This window comes from Passer montanus, unplaced genomic scaffold, assembly GCF_014805655.1.
Source record: "Passer montanus isolate IOZ18808 unplaced genomic scaffold, ASM1480565v1 scaffold9, whole genome shotgun sequence".
Taxonomy (NCBI): domain Eukaryota; kingdom Metazoa; phylum Chordata; class Aves; order Passeriformes; family Passeridae; genus Passer; species Passer montanus.
In genome coordinates, this window is record NW_024374367.1 from 12452613 (window position 1) to 12469756 (window position 17144).

Sequence of the window (17144 nt, forward strand, 5' to 3'; positions counted from 1 at the left end):
ACCTTAAGTAATATTTTCCTTTCACAGCACTAGGTTCACACCCACCCTCCCCAGAATTATTTTTAAGTCTTTTCTCAGAGAACCAGAGCACACTGTTAGCGGAAAATTTTATTTTATGCTGACCCGTGCTTTTTACAGTTTATACATATTTTACAACTAGAAACCAAGGGGTTCAATTTCGCTGTGATAACCATTTCACCTCTTATTAAGGATCATTATAGCCCTTAGTAAAACATAAGCACATAAATTACAACATGTAGCAGGAAAAAAAAAATAGAACCCTTCTTTCATGTGAATTTGACATGAGATTTTGAACACGGGCTCTTGAGTTCCTAAAGGAAGTGAGTACCAGAGTAATTGTTTCTACATCCACAGAGGCCTTTCCATCAGCAATTCAGCTCCCTCTGAACACTACACTAACCTTTAAATAACATTTCTTCATACTTGCATGTGCAGTGAAAATGAGAGATTAATTAGTTGCTTTCAGAAGGAATGTTCTAAAACAATAAATTTAGACAAAAGTGAGTACTAGAATTCTAGCCTAATTCCTTTTGCACATTACTCTTCTAGTGAATCTCAGTAAGAGCAATGAATTGTGTTCAGGCAAACAATGTTTCTTCAAAACAAGCACAGAGTTAGATCACAGATGAGCAAACCAGGATATTTTTAAGTCTATGTTACCTTCCAACAGCCACTTTGTTTTCTAAGGCTTTGATGATTAAGACACAGAAGGCCATCTGATTCTTACTTGATATTAAAGGTTGCACTACAAGGGAATATAGAATCCAAAAATAATCAATACAAATATTTACATCTACTTTAGTAAAATTTAAAAATCTAATACCTTTTGCATTTTTACATCTAAACTAGTTAATGCTGACTGCATGTTAAAATTTCCCTTTTACCTAAGCTCTTGTAAACAAGATAGCCCAAGACATATTCAGAACTGTCAGTCCTTCAGGACTATAAAATAATTTATTTTTCTTTGCTGCATTTGTCTGCCAAGATCATTAAAAAAAGTGAAAACCAGGAAGTTCGTGATTTGCTGTAGTAGATAAAAGCTGAACAAAATTTCGATTCTTTGACCACCACAAAGAGTTGTTCTAAGAAAAGATTTAACTAACCCTTGTACATCATAATTCTAAATCAGTAAAATTCCAGCAAGTGTTTTAATATGCACTGATTTTTGCTTAGGTTTGACTGGTCTGGGTGTTCCAGAAACTTAGAGCAACCAACTGTGCTTTAATATGAAGGTAAAGTGTTAAATTCTGAGGTTTTTAAAAGAAAAATCGTACCACCATGGTTTCCAAAACTGAAATGAAGACAAGAGGGTAATTCCCTCCCACCTCCCAGTGAAAAATAAAAAAAAAAAAGGAAGAGAAAAAAGTATTTTTATTAAAGCAGTTAGAAGTTTCTATGACAGATGGGGAGTTACAACAAATTTAAGTGTTCTGGCTTTATGGCTTTAATGAAATCCTCACAGAGTAACTGCCTGAATCTCAAATCAGACTAGGATTTTCCATGAACATTCCCTTGCTTGTGTAACTTCAGTGAGGAATAAATCCTCAACACCCATAGTAAAATCATATTACCAAGAGGCATTTCTCCAGAAGCAACTCCTCATCCTTCACATCCTTTGTGTGTCAGACCACCAAATACCCAAGCAGGAAAAGTTCCCAAATTACAACATGCACTGGTCTGGGAAAAAAAAAACCTCTCCCAACAGAGGCACTGGTGTGATAAGCAAAGAATTTCAACTGCCCAGTATTTCACACGAGTAGGTTCTGAGATGCAGCAAAATATTTGCTCTCTGGAATGCAGAGAGGAAGACCACAGCTCCTTCTCAGCATTCCCAAGGGTCCCATTCAAACATTTCCTCTGACATTACCAAAAATGCAGCTCAAGTCCAAGTCACGTGAGTGCTGTCTGACCAATACCTTGCTTAAGGAATGGCATGAGAAATACTCTGCAGCCACTGGAGACTTGCTCTATTATTAAGCCACAGTTCAGTTTTACAAGAAGTCTAACCCTTGCTACTTTTATATAAAAGGAACCATGAGATCTGCAGCAATTTATTTTTAAAAAATCAGTTTCCTGCATTCTTCTGATCTGTTCTAGCTACTGTTAAAAATCAGCTACTAAATCTAGAACAGATATTTAACAGCTCAGATTTCTGGTGTTAGAAGTTGCACACATTTATCATTACAAGCAGAGCTGCTGTCTCCAGACTGCTCATGAGAAAACAAGCAATATACAAGATGAAGCTGTAATTTGAAGTCTCATCTGAGTCTCACACTCTGCATTAGAGGACTTACTGTTAAGTATTCAGACTAATCTGATTTGTCTAAGAATAATCACCCTGACATGTTCAGATGTTGTAAGCACAAATCTAAGATTTTCCTGTCATAAAATATCCACCAGGTATGCTTCAGACAGCAAGTCCCTGCTGCTTAGTTATTAAAAATTACCTGATGAGATTTTAGAAAAACTCATATGAACACTTGAGACAGACTTCTAATGTGATTTTCTAAAGGTTTATAAAGATTATGAATCAAGGGCTGCTTTAGTACTACTCTTGCCTTCCAGTGCTGTCTCACCAGGTAACAACCAGAATTTCTGCTGTTTAGGTAAAATAGCCCACCATTTAGCAAAAACTTAAATAAAGGGATGACTGAAGAAAAAAAAATTAAATATTGCACAAATAATTTAACTGCAGACAGAACAGGACACTTAAAGCATTGATTCTTCTGTCAACATATGAACTCTATAATATAGTCACATTTTCTATAATACAGGGGTTTTTTACAAGACATTTAAATTCAGCATTTACATAAACAGTTATCTTTACAGTCTGTCACCATACAACGCTAACAGTTCCACGAGGCATTAATTTTGTCTTTGTTTTAAAAGTTCATCTATCTGAGTCTTGTACATGTTTTTCACATCTTCCAGATCCAGTCGGAGCTCCTCAGCCTCCTCTGCCTTCTCCCCATACATCTGGAGAATGGTGTTGTACCTCTGATCCAAGTCCTGCAAGGACACAGGGTGTTATCTCACTGGTTCTTGTTCTCAGCCTCAAAGCAGCTGCTGCTGGACAGTGTTTGACACTGCCAGGGGAGATAAGGGCAGCACTACCTCATCAAACTGTAACCACACTGAAGCACTCAGTAAATTCTTCAAAAGTACTTTGTGCTTTGAATATAGCTAGATTTATATTCTAGATATTAAAGGAAGATATTCCAAAGATCATAAAAATAATGGCTTCATAGGACACAGTGAAGCACCTTGAAGTTCAGTTGCTAGAAGCATTAAAAACAGTTAGAAAACTGCACTGTTTTACTACAGGAATGACCAATTTGGGAAATGTTTCATGAGAAAACTGAGCATTCTGTATTCAAAAATTATTCCAAAACTTTTCAAATATTTCAATTTAAATTCTTAAATATTTGGATTCAATTACTTTCCCTACTTCCTGTATCTTTACTGGACACATATTCAGCTTCTGCATCAACCTCAAAACTATGCTATTAGCTAAAATCCTCCCTCTACTAAAAAATCCAGTTCCAGACAAGTTCCTAAATGATAGAAACAAAAATGGCCTCTCCCTGATTTAGCACACAGTATTTGCACAGCACATGTTTCCAACAACTGTGTTTTGAAGTGACTCCCTAACCATGGAGTGGGCATTTTTAGGTTCTACTATATGTATTTTGAAAATCCATCAAAAACCAGGCTCTTCAGTCACTTATGCTTAGAAAGAAATTTGAATATATTCCTAAACTGACAGGACTGCTTCTAAAGCAATACAATTATCTACATTTTACTATGGATTTACACCAGAAATGCACTTACCTTTAACTGTGTGCGTAATTTGGGTATTTCCTTCACTTTTTCTTCAAGTTCATCATTTTGATTTGTTAATTTAACCAGCTCTTCTGCCATTATTGATCGAGTTTTCTCCAGGTTTCCAATTTCCAGCTAGGGTACACACACATAACAAGGAGGAGAAGGAAAGAATTCACTATATTTATAAAACACCATATCAAAATACACAGTAATTAAGGCTTATTCTTAATCAGACTGTGAAACAGCACAACTCAGATCCTCTCTTGCTTTCTTCTCAAATCTCAGTGTCCTGGATATTTTACTTTTCAGACAGATAAATTTTCTGGATAGGTCCTTGCCAAACCAAAAAAGGAACCAACAGATCCTTCTTGTGCTCATCCCTCCACAGCTGTGCTGGTTCACAGAATTCTTGCAACACACACCAAGCTTTCTGAAAAGATACCTGTAGATGTGAAATCTCTCCTTCTCTCAGTTTTAGCTGTGACTGAAGGTTTTCAATTATACTTGAACCTGATCCCATCCTTATTGCATCATAGAGATTGCTCCCACTGGTAGCTATTGGTCCAAAGGAGTGATCATGAGGCTCATCCTACGAACAGAAGGTTAGAAAAGCTGAAAATTAGACAAAAACATGCCCATTTTGGAATCTTCTCTCTCCTAAATATGACATAACTTAAGATTTAAAACACAGTGTGCTAGGCAAGCATTTCAATGCTCAAAGCTTGTTTTCAAAACAAAAGCTTGAGGTGAATAGGTACAATTTGGATAGCTCCCTACTGACAAGTTCTCCTGACACTTCCACAGGTGCCATTTAACTTTGGCAGCATGAACTGGACTGACAGGGGAGGAGCAGCAGTAGGAGACAGAGAGTACAGCACTCAGTCATGCTGTCTAGGGAGCAGGGGTGTGCCCTAAACCAGGAGTGCAAATAAAAATAAATCAGTTGTATGTTTTACAGTCACAGGCATCTTGTAAGCAGATTTTAGATGTTTCTGCACAGGATGTTAACTTGTCTAAGGCCAATACACTCTTGAAAAGTGATTTTCTATGTTACTAGAAGCTCTTGAGGAGGAAAGGAAGTGGTCTCTCAAGAAGAAAAAAGCCATTATAGGTGATCTATCCTACCTGTGAGAGGAAAGAGGTCTGAAGACCTGCCATGTCCACCCCACTTATGGAACTGGAGCGGGACATTGAGGGTGTACTTGATACAGTTTCAACTGTGACTTTCGGTCCTTAAAAACAAACAAAGACATCCAATATCACCAGTTAGAAAAAGAAAAAACATTCACAACATGCTAGAAGAGAGTCTATAAATAGCCTCCCTTTTTCCACCAACAACTACAGAATACTATGTGATAGATTTTCTACTTGTCCCATACCTAAAACATATTCAAGTTCAACAACAAAGAATTTCTGTGCTGTAACACAGCCTATCTTCAAGATATTGGACCTTTCAGGAAATTAAGACAGAAGCTGCAAATTACACTGAAAAAATGTTCTCTTTCAAGTAGCCAAGAGAGACTCAGAGGCAGTTTTGTACATCCAAATGTATCACAGAAAGAATATCTCACACCCAGAAGAACATCTCTTAGAATGAATGTTAAGACCTTCTTCTTCTTTTTAAATAAAGTGTATGGATTAAATTCCAGGCTTTTTCACATGCTAATAATTTACTGATACCTCTTCAAAACAGACTGGCCCCTTCTTCCAGTCAGCATCTACAAGCATGCAAACCTCTGAAGGGGAAAGCACTTAGATTTTAGGACTGGAGACAGTAAGAAACAAACAACAGAAATAGTTTTACTGAATACTAACTGCTAATTAGTGGTAATGAATTTAATGACTATTGAGGATTCCTCTGTGACTTGTGATTCAGCTGGAAAGCATGTGGAACATTACACACTGAAACAAAACAAGGATTCAGTGGAAGCAATGCTGGTGATCTAAGCAAAGGAAACAAGTAGCTTCAGACGAAAAAGGATCCAAGAGTGCTCAAAGAACACAGAGGATTAAGACAACAATCCATATTTTACCTCTTTCAGGTTAAACAGACTATTACTCAAAATTTATTTCAGTGAGTCTAACACAACACCTATTTCACTGGAAAGATACTGCCAGGCACTAAAAGTTTCAGGTATGGATGTCTACTAAAATAAAGACAATATCAGTAACACTTATAAATGTTAGGTTTTGGCACCTTCTCCTTTGCTGCTTCTTGGACAAGAACAGCCTTCTTTCTCTCCTGTTCAACCTTCATCTTCTCCATTTCTAACTGAGTAGCTAGCAGTGCCTGCAAAGAGAAATACAAGCTGTTAATCTCCAGCTAGCTCAGATTTCCAGCAGAACAGAGATTAAAGCTAAATTAGGCAATACCTTTTCTTTCTTTGCATCTTCCAAGGTTTTTGCATACTCATCTTTGAGCCCTTCTAGTTCAACCTCATACCTACACAGAGGAAAGAAAGAGGTGAAGTTAATAAATAGGTATTCTCCATTCCATTCTCCGTAGATTCAGGGGCTTTTAAAACAAACCCAGCTGCAAGGCTACAAATTGTTACGAATGTAACACTTTTTAATCTTTAGAATGAAATAAAGTATCCTCAACAACACTTTTTTGTAACATTCTGCCAACATGTTGCTCAGTGATATCAACACTCCATTTCACTACATTATAAAGAAATGCTGTTAACCAAAAATGAACTCACCTGCTGTTCTCATTTTCCATTTTCTTCAATTTGTTTCTCTCCATTTCCAGCTGAGCCTGAAGACGGGTATTTTCTTGCCTTAAAAGACTATTTTGAGATTCAGAAGAAGACATCTGAATTTTATTAGCAAGAAGTTCCTCTGTAGCAGCCCGTTCTCTCTCAGCAGCTGCTGCTAGAAGAGTTTGAGACTCACCTAATAGTAAGAAAAAAACCATGGAATTTAACCTTTTTTGATCAAATATCTAGAATATAAGCCATTTACTTAAATAAAAGTTGAATTTTGGAATTTTTTTATATGCAACTAATCTTCCTTAAAAAATACATCTTGTTTTCTTTTGTAAAGGAAAATTAAATATTTTCCACATACAGAGGATCAAAGCAATGCAGAATGAACAGATTTCAGACTCTTTCAGAATGCAATATACAAATACAGATTGCTTCCAGAAAGGAAAAAATTTCTTTGGGTCCATCTTTGGGCTTTTAATGCATTTTTCATTTAAAACAATACATTACTACTGTATCAAACAATATATGTATCATCACCTATGCAGTCAGGTAAGTGATTCCAAACTTTACAATTTGGAATCTCAACATCAGGCTCCACACTGGAATACTTTCAGTGTCTCAATGCCCTTAGAAGCTGTAAGGACATGTACATCTTACAATCTGATGTTACAGAGTGTTTTACAGAGAACCAGTGGATTACCTGTCCAAGAACCTTGGCATGACTCCCCCAGGAAAGCATTTGGTGCTCCTCTCTCCTGATCCACCATCTACACTTCGGGCAAGTGTTAATTAAGCCCTTTACATTTACCTTCACACATCTCACATCTTCACCCAGAGCCTCACAGCTCAGTGGAAGCTAAACCACCTTACCCAGCCTGTCAGAAAGGTTCTTCTCCAGCTTCTCCCAGGCAGAGGTCTGTGCTCCCAGCGTGGCCTGCAGGTTCTCTATCTGCCGCAGCAGCGGCCGGGTAGCAGAGGTTACGCTTTGGCTCAGCTCTTGGTTCCTGCTCTCTGCTTCTTGCAGTCTCTTGAAATCACAAATTAAATATCATTTAAATCATATGATGCATTGAAAGATTCATAGAGTTCATCTAAATAAACAGCAGCTGCTCTACATTCTAAGATTACTACTTTACAATCTAACATTCATGTGGTTCAAACTCAAAGTAAAGTGTGAAAGAGAGAAGTTAAACATTTTCACATACATAACAGAGCAAGAGCCCAGAAATTCCAGGGCTCTGGACATAATTTGAAACATTTTGGCAACAATCTATATTCTGGCCCTTAAGAACAATAAAAATATTCTTAACAAGCAGATAAAGAGTAATTCAGAAGTGCATTTGCCAGCAATTTTACACAATTATCACAGAATTAATGCCTGTATTTTGTCTCATATTTAAAAAGGAGAGCATTCTATTTAAAAGGCATCATACAAAACTAAGACACTTTTTCCACTGTGTGATTTAAAAAACATTTTCATTAGTATTTTTACTGCTCCTCTGTAAAGGACAACCACTGCAGGTAACAAGGAAAATAAACCCTCTCTTTCAGGCTGCTCATGTCATGGTAGCAATTTATTTTTGGGTTTTTAGAAGTCCTCCTTGCAGGTGCAAGTGGGCATCATCTGTTTGTTACAGTACCTGCTGTAGTTCACCAATTTCCTGCCGTAAATAATCTTCTTTTCTTGCTGCCTGCTGCTCTGCACGTTGCAGTGCCAGCCTCAGGTCTGCCACCTAAATAAACAAGAAATTGTTACTAAAGTCTTGCCAAAAGTTCTATCATCACCTATTCCTTGCCACTGTCCCACACCATTTTCAAACAGTGTTAACAGGATATGTTTGTTTACAAGTAAAGGCTTCGTTTTTGCACGCACACAAGTAGTTACACTGATTTATTTAGCACTAAAAATTCTAAGAGGTAAGAGTACCACAAACTTAACATAGAGCCTATCAAAGTAATTTCATTTAGACAAGTAAAGTTAAAATACTAATTTTATTTAAAAGTACTTATAAGGGTTAGCACAACCACCCTCAATATGGAACAAGTTCCACAGGGAAGAAATCCTCTGGGTATTTGCTAAGCACACAAAAACAAGTTCCACCTGGTCCATTACATCAGGTGTACACAGCACCTCAGTGCAGTCACTGGTTGAATTAAAGAGTTTATTATTGCATTTCAGACCCACCTGAATTGCCAAAGCTTCTTGCTGCTGCCGAGCCTCCTCCTGGGCCTTTTCCAGTGCTAACCCAAGCTCTTCCTTTGCCTTCATCTCCCGACTCAGGGCTGCTTCCTGAGCCTCGCTGTCCTTTGTAGCATTAGCTTTATGAAGATCTGCAAGTTCCCTGGGGAGAAAGAACCAAACAAAGAAATCAACAAACCCCAGTACATTTAAATGCCAACAGCAACTTGGAAAGTAACTTTGTTACATTTAAATATTTCACAAGCATTGCACAAGAAAGAGGCACAATCTGAAGGTGTGATTGCTTTGCTTACTTGTACGCACTGTCGAGTGCTGCCTGCACACTCCTGTTCCTTTCTTCAAGCTCCTGCACTTCTGCCTGAAGTTTAGTGAGGTCCTTCTCTTGTCTCTCCACAACACTGTTCAGTTGTTTAATGCTGTCTCGATGCTGCTTCTCAAGGTCCTCCTTGCCATCAAGCACCTGTCAGTGAAGACAAGGAACACGAAACAAACCCCAGGATGTGGGGCTGACATGGACAGGGGACAGGGGCAACAGTGGCAACCAATTTGGGATGAAGTGGCTAAAGCCATCTAACACTTGGCAGAAAGAGAAAGGTTTTGCTTCCCTGCCTTGCCCAGAGGAGGGAGCTGCTCTTCAGCACAGCTTCACACAACTCCACATCCTAGATCTGAAATTTGTAAGGTCTTGACTCAGTCACCAATTGTCTAAATTTTGGTGGTACAGATTTTCCAGCTCACATGCAAACAAGCAGCTGAGAAGATCCCTCACTGCAGTTTTACAAGGAATACACACATAAATCACAACTCAGTGCTCCAACAATGTGAAATGGTGAGAGCCTGGCATAGGCTGCCCAGAGAAACTGTGACTGCCCCACCCCTGGCAGTGCCCAAGGCCAGGCTGGATGGGGCTTGGAGCAGCCTGGGACAGTGGAAGGTGTCCCTGCCCATGGCAGGGGATGGAACTGGATGGGCTTTAGGGTCCCTTCCAACCCAAACCATTCTAGGATTCTATAAAACAGAGAAGTCTACAGAAAATTTTAAAAAAAGTCAATTTATCAAGAGCCCTCCCAAAAGGCAATTTTGCAGCTAACATAAAACCTTAAAAATTCAACAAATATCTCACCTGTTTTAAATGCTGCAACTCCTCTTCCAATTCCTTAATCTTTTTGTTCTGTTTTGTGTTAATATTTTCTCTCTCTTTCTCTTTGGCTCTTAATTTCTTAATAATGTTGGAATTCTGCAGCTGCTGCTTGGAAAGCTTTTCTCCTGTGAAGAAATTGAGCATGAAGCCAGTGCATATTGGTGATATTCTATGGATTCTCTCTATTCCCACCTGCCTTGCTCTTTAGTCCCATGAAAATATTACTCCAGTAAATATGGAAATATTTATTCTTACAATTCTTCATGCAAGTTCTTAAGTTTAAATCTATCTTATCCTGAGATACCCTTGCTACACTAAACTACAGTGAGATAGGATAGGATGTAAAAGGCATTGAAAATAAAGCAAGTGAGCTCATCATGTTAGAAAAAAAAAATCTTCTCTCATTTAGTATCTATATTTAACTTCCAAAATGAAGAAGTATTAAAAGAGCCACTGTAGAAATGCCCTGAACAATGCCCTCATTAGATTGCTTCTGAATGGAACATGGAATGCTGTTCTGCACATGCTGGTTTTATCTCTCAGCACCTTTTACTGCATCTTGCAGGAATTCCCTCTCCAGCCACCTGTACCTGCCTGACCCCTCCTGTTGCTCTTTGCTACTCACTAAATGCTTCAAACATTCGGAAACATCCAATATGCTTCAAATTTAGCACTTTCTACCCACACAAAGCAGGCTTGTGTGCAAGGCCAGTACATTTCAAACTATTCTACACATTTTTACTGCAACGAGAAAGTTAATTCTCACCTTCCTCCATTAATCCTTTGATTTGCTCTTCTTTTTCTTTCAATAATTCAGCAGTTTCATTGGTATTAAGTCTAGTAGCCAATTCCTCTTTAACAGTCTTTACTTCCTAAATAATAGGATAAAATACTTAGGACTGTTTATTAAAATACATGGAGGGAAAAACAGAGAGTGAGTTACACTGATCACCTTTTTCTTCTGCCTTCCTCTCACAAGACTTTGCTGGGAAAAAAATTTAGGTTGGAAGGGAACTCTGGAGATTATCTGATCAAAACAGATTGCTCAGAGCCTTATTGCATCAAGTTTTAAAAACCTCCAAGGATTGAAACTCTGTAAATCCTCTGTACAATTTGTTCTAACTTCCCCATCCATTTAATTTTCTTTAAACTTTTGCACTAGAGAAAAAACAACCTGTCCTATTCACAAGTAGCTACTGAATATTTTTTTATAATTCAATTCACTGCTGTGTCAACACAGTGACAAACAGCTGAAAAATATTTGTTTTTCAGTCAGATTTGATTTTCCTTTCCGCATTAAGCTAGAGAAATGAAATGCTGTGACACCAGGTCAAGAACATTTAAACCCCATAAACTTTGCTGCTGTAGATTTCTTTGCTCATTCCAAATCAATCTGTCATCAGCCCTTAATTTTCCTCCCAGTTAATCCTCAAAAGAAGCCATTCCCATCCTTCACCCCTTCCTCACATCCCCAGGCCATTCTCCCTCACCAATGCAAATACATATTTTGTACAAGGTAAATGAGAGCACACATTAAATCTCTTTTTTCCCAATTAAATGAGTTCCCCAAGCTGGTTCACAGCATGGATGTGAGCACCAAGCAGCCTGGATGGTTGGAAACAGCTCATGCTGGTTACTAACAGCCTCATGCTTTTCCCTGGGTTAATGTTAATTGATTTTCCTCAAGAAATTCAACTGTGTCATAAACTAATAAATATTAATTTCATAAAAAAAGCCAAATCACCTTTTTAGCTGCATCTCTCTCTTTGCAGGCTAGTTGGAGCTTCTTCTCAGCATCTGCAATTCGCTGAGCAAACTCCTCCTTAAGAGATGAAAGGCTGCTGCTCTCTTCTTTCATTCTAAACATTTCACTGCATTTAAAATGAACATTTCAGAACAGTTGCATGGGTATGTGACACTCCAAACAGTTTGCAACAAGTTGTCTTAAATGCTTTTAAGAAGCATTTTTCTTATTTTGTACGTGATAAGCTAAAGTCAAAAAACCTCACATCTGTATCACAAGTCCTAATCAAAGATCTTTATCAACTCAGTAGTTTACCCAGGAAAACAACTAAATGCTTGATTTATCTTAAATGTTTTGCTCCTTGAAGGAATCCTTTTTAGTTAACCATAATCTTTATCATATAAATGGTAAATTATTTTATCTATTTTTTAAGTTAGGTTCAATTTAGTCATTAAACAACAGCATCACATATCTGTACATTTTATAATTCAATATTTGATCAATGAGCTGGTAAATACAACTTTGCATTTCCCCCCTTTTAACTTTAACTAAATTAAATAATAATTTAAGGTTTTTCCCTATAACCAGCCCTTCTTCCATAGTTTCCCTGCCTACATTTTAGTCAACAAATTACTTGGTAAATCAGGTTCCTCCCTCTGTATCAGCAAAGTCAGTCTCTCTTAATAGCTGAATCTAGTCTTATAATAAAGATCTTTATTAGTAACCAAGTCTGATTTTCAACATTTGTCATTCTTACTGCTTGCTTACTGAAAAATCTTTCCCCAGCCCCCTCCCAAAAGAGATTTTGGCTCCCAGAAATAACATGTTTTTAAAAAAAAATCCCATCACAGCACATGCAGTCATTATTGCCACCTTTCACAAACAGTGCACATCTCCTGTAACCTTTGCTCCAGTCACAAAGCTCTTTGTTTGATCTGCTGTCTAAGATTTTATTACAGCAAAGTCACAGTTACAGCACTGAGTGTATTTTCATACTTACTCTTTGAGGTTATCATAAGCTTCTTCCAAGCGAGCCCTCTCTTTACTAGTGCTTAGTAACTGTATTTCCCTCTTCTCCAGCTTCTCAGTTAATGAATCAATCATCTGGACAAGGTTTTATAGATAAAGATCAGATCAATGGGACAATTCAAACACAAGAGGGGCACGCTTTCCCTTCGCCCACCCCCCATTCCCTCACAAGATTATTTAAAATTGAACTGGTCAATGTTTCAGGAATTTGAGGCAGAAGTCAGTGAGGATTATCATGTTTCTGCCACACACCTGAACATAAACACACCTGTTTTCTACAGGTGTAGAAATCCTATTAAATCAGCACATGTGGCTCAAGTAAGTTCCTCAACAAAATTATTAATTATACATGAAGTTTTTAATTAGAGCTGATAGTCTTTAAAACTATGGCTCACATTAAGCATTAAGCATTCTCTACAGAATAATTTATATGGGAAGGTCTCTTCTGGGAAACACTAGCACAAAGCAGCAGAACAGCCTCAGATGAGGGAGGAAAACTTTTACTCAGACTCAAAAGGGCTGAGCTCACATCCTCAAAATAATTTCTTAACACCAAGTTTTGGAAAGTTGAACATAGATAACAAAAATACATGAAAATATACAAAAGTAAACACCACAGAACTAAAATAAGGCATTTGACTTATTAGGCTTCCTGTTTGCCACCCCTGCTCACAATTCACAACAACAACCAGGTGGGTCAGGTGAAACCCACAACTATCTGACCAGAAATTTTACCATTACTGTTCCACTGCAGGATATCAGGGACAGTGTTCTACAGGGTCAGATAGCTCAGAATCGATTAATTTATTCAAATAAGCTGATGTAAGAGATGCAGGACAATGTAAGGAAATGTCAGGAGTCTCATTTGCAATTAAAAGGCATGTTTGCAATACATGTTTTATTTACCTTTTTAAGCTCTTGCTTTTCAGTGTCCTCTTCTACCAATTGTTGCCCAGCATCCTGCTGGGGCTCAGCCTCCTCCTTCACCACCTGTCCTTCAACAGTTTGCACAGCAGCAACCAAAACAACATCTGGCTGCTCAGAATTAACAGGGGTTGCACTTCTCCCACTCTCTTCCATCTCAGCTTCCTCAGCATGTGGCACAGGAGCATCATTCAAGTTTTCAGATTTATTTTTCAGGGCGTCAACTGTTTCTGTCTTTGGCACGGAAGGACTGACAGCGACAGACGCTGAAGCAGAAGCCCTGCCTGATAACTCATCATCTGAATTTATTTCACTGACACTCCTGCTATCCAAGGACTGCACACTGAATGAATCAATTCTTTCAAAAGCATCCGAGGAGCCACAGCTCTCAGTCATTTTCTGGAAGTCATCTAAGCGATTATAATCCGCACAGGCAGACGTGGATAAGAGCTGGAACGACGTCTGCATGAGGTGAAGGCTGGACTTGGAATCTGCAGCTTCTTGTCTGGAACTTACTGAGCTCTCACTTATCACACTTTCGTGGTCCAGAACTTCAATATCACTGGTTGTGGACGTGCCTGAGGAGAAGGTGCTGATGGGAGGTGATGGGGTATTGCTTTGTCTGTCCTCAGTCTTTCTCTCCTTCCCTTCCAAGGCCAGGTCTTTCGTGCCTGCTCCAAGGGGCTGAGAAGTGCCCTCGGGTGCACCTGCTGCTCCATCCCCTCCCACATTGGATTTTTCAGTAGGAGAATCTTCAGGTTCTTCAAAATTTAGAGCAGACACCTTTTTGTCAGTAACTTCACTTGTGCTTGCCTCATGCTGCGCATCAGATTTAAGCACAGCATTCTCTTCTAATTTCTCCTTGGGAATATCAAGGCTTTTCAAGTCCAGGTCAGCTACAGAGGAATCCTTCACCTCTGCCTCTGCTGTCACTGGCCCTTCCAGCTGACTGGAGTGTTGAGACTCCTTTAAAGTGCTCTTCACCTCCTCTTTGGGTCGCTGTGATTTGGCTGGAGGTTTGGACACCACTGGGTTTTTCTGGATACTCTGAACGTCTGTTGGGGAGAGAAAGGCACTGAAGAAGTTCTCAGACTCATCCACCACTGTCCTCCTCACCGGCTTTGTGATGGCTGTGGGCGATACTGGCTGATTCTGGGGTTCTGTAGTTGAGTTCAAGCCCCAGGAAGATGTGTCCCATCCTCCACTTATGAGAGAATTTGTTCCTAAAAAAAAAAAGGAAAAAAAGGAGATAGGCAAAAAAACCCAACATTTTGAAAGCTACAAGCAAAATCAAATCTGGCCTCCGGCTTCCCTACAGTGAAAGGAGTCCAGGCAAAAAACAACATGGAAAGCTGTAGTTAAGAAAAATATACTGATTTAAAAAGGAGGAAAAAATTACAAGGTCTTAAAAGTTATCTGCAAGTAGCACATAAACACTTCACACACCATTACAGAAATCAGGGGAAAAGCTTTAAGTATTTTCAGTATTTACACTGCAAGAAGGGTTCTTGCCCTTCAGTTTCTGACAGACTTCATTTTTCCTCATACACCAAGCATCAGCATGGAGCTGACAATAAAAATCAGCAGCAGCCCAGCTGAGAATTTCCCTCTTCTGCAGAGAAATACTGAATTGTTCAGTTCTGAAGCTGCCCTAAAACAACATCAACAATTCCAATTATTGTATTTCTTCCAGGTTTTCCAGGACTTGTCAACGTCAAAACCAAGAATTTCAGCATTAAATTTCAGTAGCATCTGAAGTAAGAAAGAGAAATCAAAAAACAGTATCCACTTTTATAATCTGGGTAACATAACTGTTTCAGGCTACTTAAAAACAAACTCACTCCGTACAGCAGCATCTACTAAAAACACTGAGGTACAATATTTAAAGCTGGATTCTACTTTCAGAACAGTTGATAGCTGTTGGCCTCAAATCTCAAAATAATCTCTCAGATAATTACTGTTTTCATTGCCCAAAATACGACAAACATGTGATTTATTACTACAAGCATCTGACTTATTGCTACCTTATGCATAATTCAACAGCTTCAGAAAAAGCTCTGAGTTAACTGTAACATTCAGAACATATTTTGACATCTCTTAAAAACAAGGTTTTCCCTGAAAACCAGATGCAGGCTGATCTTTGCTGTTCTTCTTATGAATTACAGAACTACCATATATACTAAGATACAAATAAAATTTTAAAAAATTGAAGAAGTCTAAAGCTTTGAGAAATTAAGCATGACAGAGTTTTCTATAAACAATTTCTGCATTGTAAGATGACACCAGACTACTAACATGACTGCCAAGCCCTCAAAGCGACAAAGACATCCCAAACTGACCTTTGCTGAGCAACCAACCTGGAAAAAGTTTTCAGTTGCTCCAGCTTTCAGTTTTCAGAAATCTCACTCTGCTGTGGCTTCACCTGGAAATTACCTCTTCCTCCTCCAGCTAGACATAGTTTTTCTAGATATAGTTGTAACAATGACACTGATTCCAGATGACTTCATTTCCCGTATGTTTTATGATTATTATTATTATTAGGGAGTTTTTAATTAAGAGGGCTCCTTTTTGCTCTCTCCCTTCCGAACAGCAGCTTAGGGCTGACCATTCCTTCAGGCTCTCCAGCAGGCACAGAGGAGACACTTCCTCATAGCCATGACAACTTTTCCACCAGCACATTCCTTTCGACAGATGTTGGAGGATTATGAACTGGAAGCCACGAAAAGTGGAAATTTCATTTGGTTCACATGGAGCAGACTTTCAGCTTCTACTCTGCCCCTCCTGTTGCAGAAAGTGAATCCATGAAAAGAGCATGATTACTGAGCAGTTTTTACCAATTATTAGTCCCTCAGCATAAGTATAAATAAATAACGCCTCGAGAAGCAGGGATATGAAGCTCAGTGCCACCAATGCGATAAAAGCAGGACACTGGTGACACCAGCCAGGCTCTGAGCTGAGCTCAGCTCTTCGTGCCGGTGTCACCCGGCGCGGGAGGGAGCAGAACATGAGTTATTAAAAAACAGAGGGCTCTGAATTTTAAAATCCGGGGCGGCTTTGTGCGGGGGGCGGTTAAAGCTCCCCGGGGTAAGGGGGACACAGCGGAGGAGCCGGCCGAAGCCAAGGCCCGCGGGGCTCGGCACGGCGGCCGGGCCGCCCGCCCTTACCGTCACCGTAGTCGGGGATGACGGCGTCGGGCCAGGGGGTCTCCTCGGCCTGGATGTCCAGCACCCGGTCGATGGACTTCTGCGCCTGCGACAGCGCCTGCTTGGCGAAGCTGGACAGCTGCGAGGCGTTGAACCAGCTCATCCTGGGCGGCTCGGCAGCCCCGTTCCCGCAGCTGCCCCCGCTGCCGGCGGGGCCGGGCCGGGCGCGGCGCTGAGGGAGCGGAGCGGAGCGGGTCCCGCGCAGGCGCCGCCGGATCCACGTCGCAGCCGGGCCCGGCACGTCCGGGAGGCGGGACCGGCACCGCGCCGCCCTCACGGCGCCGCCGGAGCGGGGAGCGCTTCGGCTGCGGGGCTGCCAGGGACTCGGACACCGCCCGGTTCCTGCCCT

The 17144-nt window shown here is 39.8% G+C and overlaps 1 protein-coding gene across 2 annotated transcripts; it reads right to left on the bottom strand.

Annotated features, from left to right (window-relative positions):
* Nucleotides 1-90: 90 nt before the first annotated feature.
* TMF1 (TATA element modulatory factor 1) lies at nt 91-16999 on the bottom strand. 2 transcript variants are annotated; one of them, XR_005630410.1, is made up of 17 exons: nt 16757-16999; nt 13575-14815; nt 12640-12743; nt 11640-11766; nt 10662-10767; nt 9878-10020; nt 9048-9214; nt 8740-8896; nt 8195-8287; nt 7425-7581; nt 6549-6741; nt 6220-6289; nt 6044-6136; nt 4972-5078; nt 4289-4435; nt 3853-3978; nt 91-3030 (listed from the first exon to the last, which is right to left on the bottom strand). XR_005630410.1 is itself a non-coding variant. In XM_039734233.1 (17 exons), exons 1-17 carry the CDS (start codon nt 16896-16898, stop codon nt 2887-2889), a joined length of 3333 nt encoding a protein of 1110 aa, XP_039590167.1. In that variant the 5' UTR covers nt 16899-16999; the 3' UTR covers nt 91-2886. The 2 variants fall into 2 exon arrangements, 1 of the variants encoding a protein (XP_039590167.1); XM_039734233.1 differs by having other exon boundaries at nt 4972-5069; nt 6019-6136.
* Between the last annotated feature and the right edge of the window lie 145 nt (nt 17000-17144).

What these genes read in the sequence shown, in the direction of transcription:
- TMF1 (XM_039734233.1), bottom strand. Translation starts at nt 16,898, where the DNA reads ATGAGCTGGTTCAACGCCTCGCAGCTGTCCAGCTTCGCCAAGCAGGCG. An exon ending in CATCCCCGACTACGGTGACG is followed by an intron (nt 14,816 to 16,756) that starts GTAAGGGCGGGC and finishes TTTTTTTTTTAG; the next exon opens with GAACAAATTCTCTCATAAGT. An exon ending in CAAAGGATTAATGGAGGAAG is followed by an intron (nt 10,021 to 10,661) that starts GTGAGAATTAAC and finishes ATTTCTTCACAG; the next exon opens with GAGAAAAGCTTTCCAAGCAG.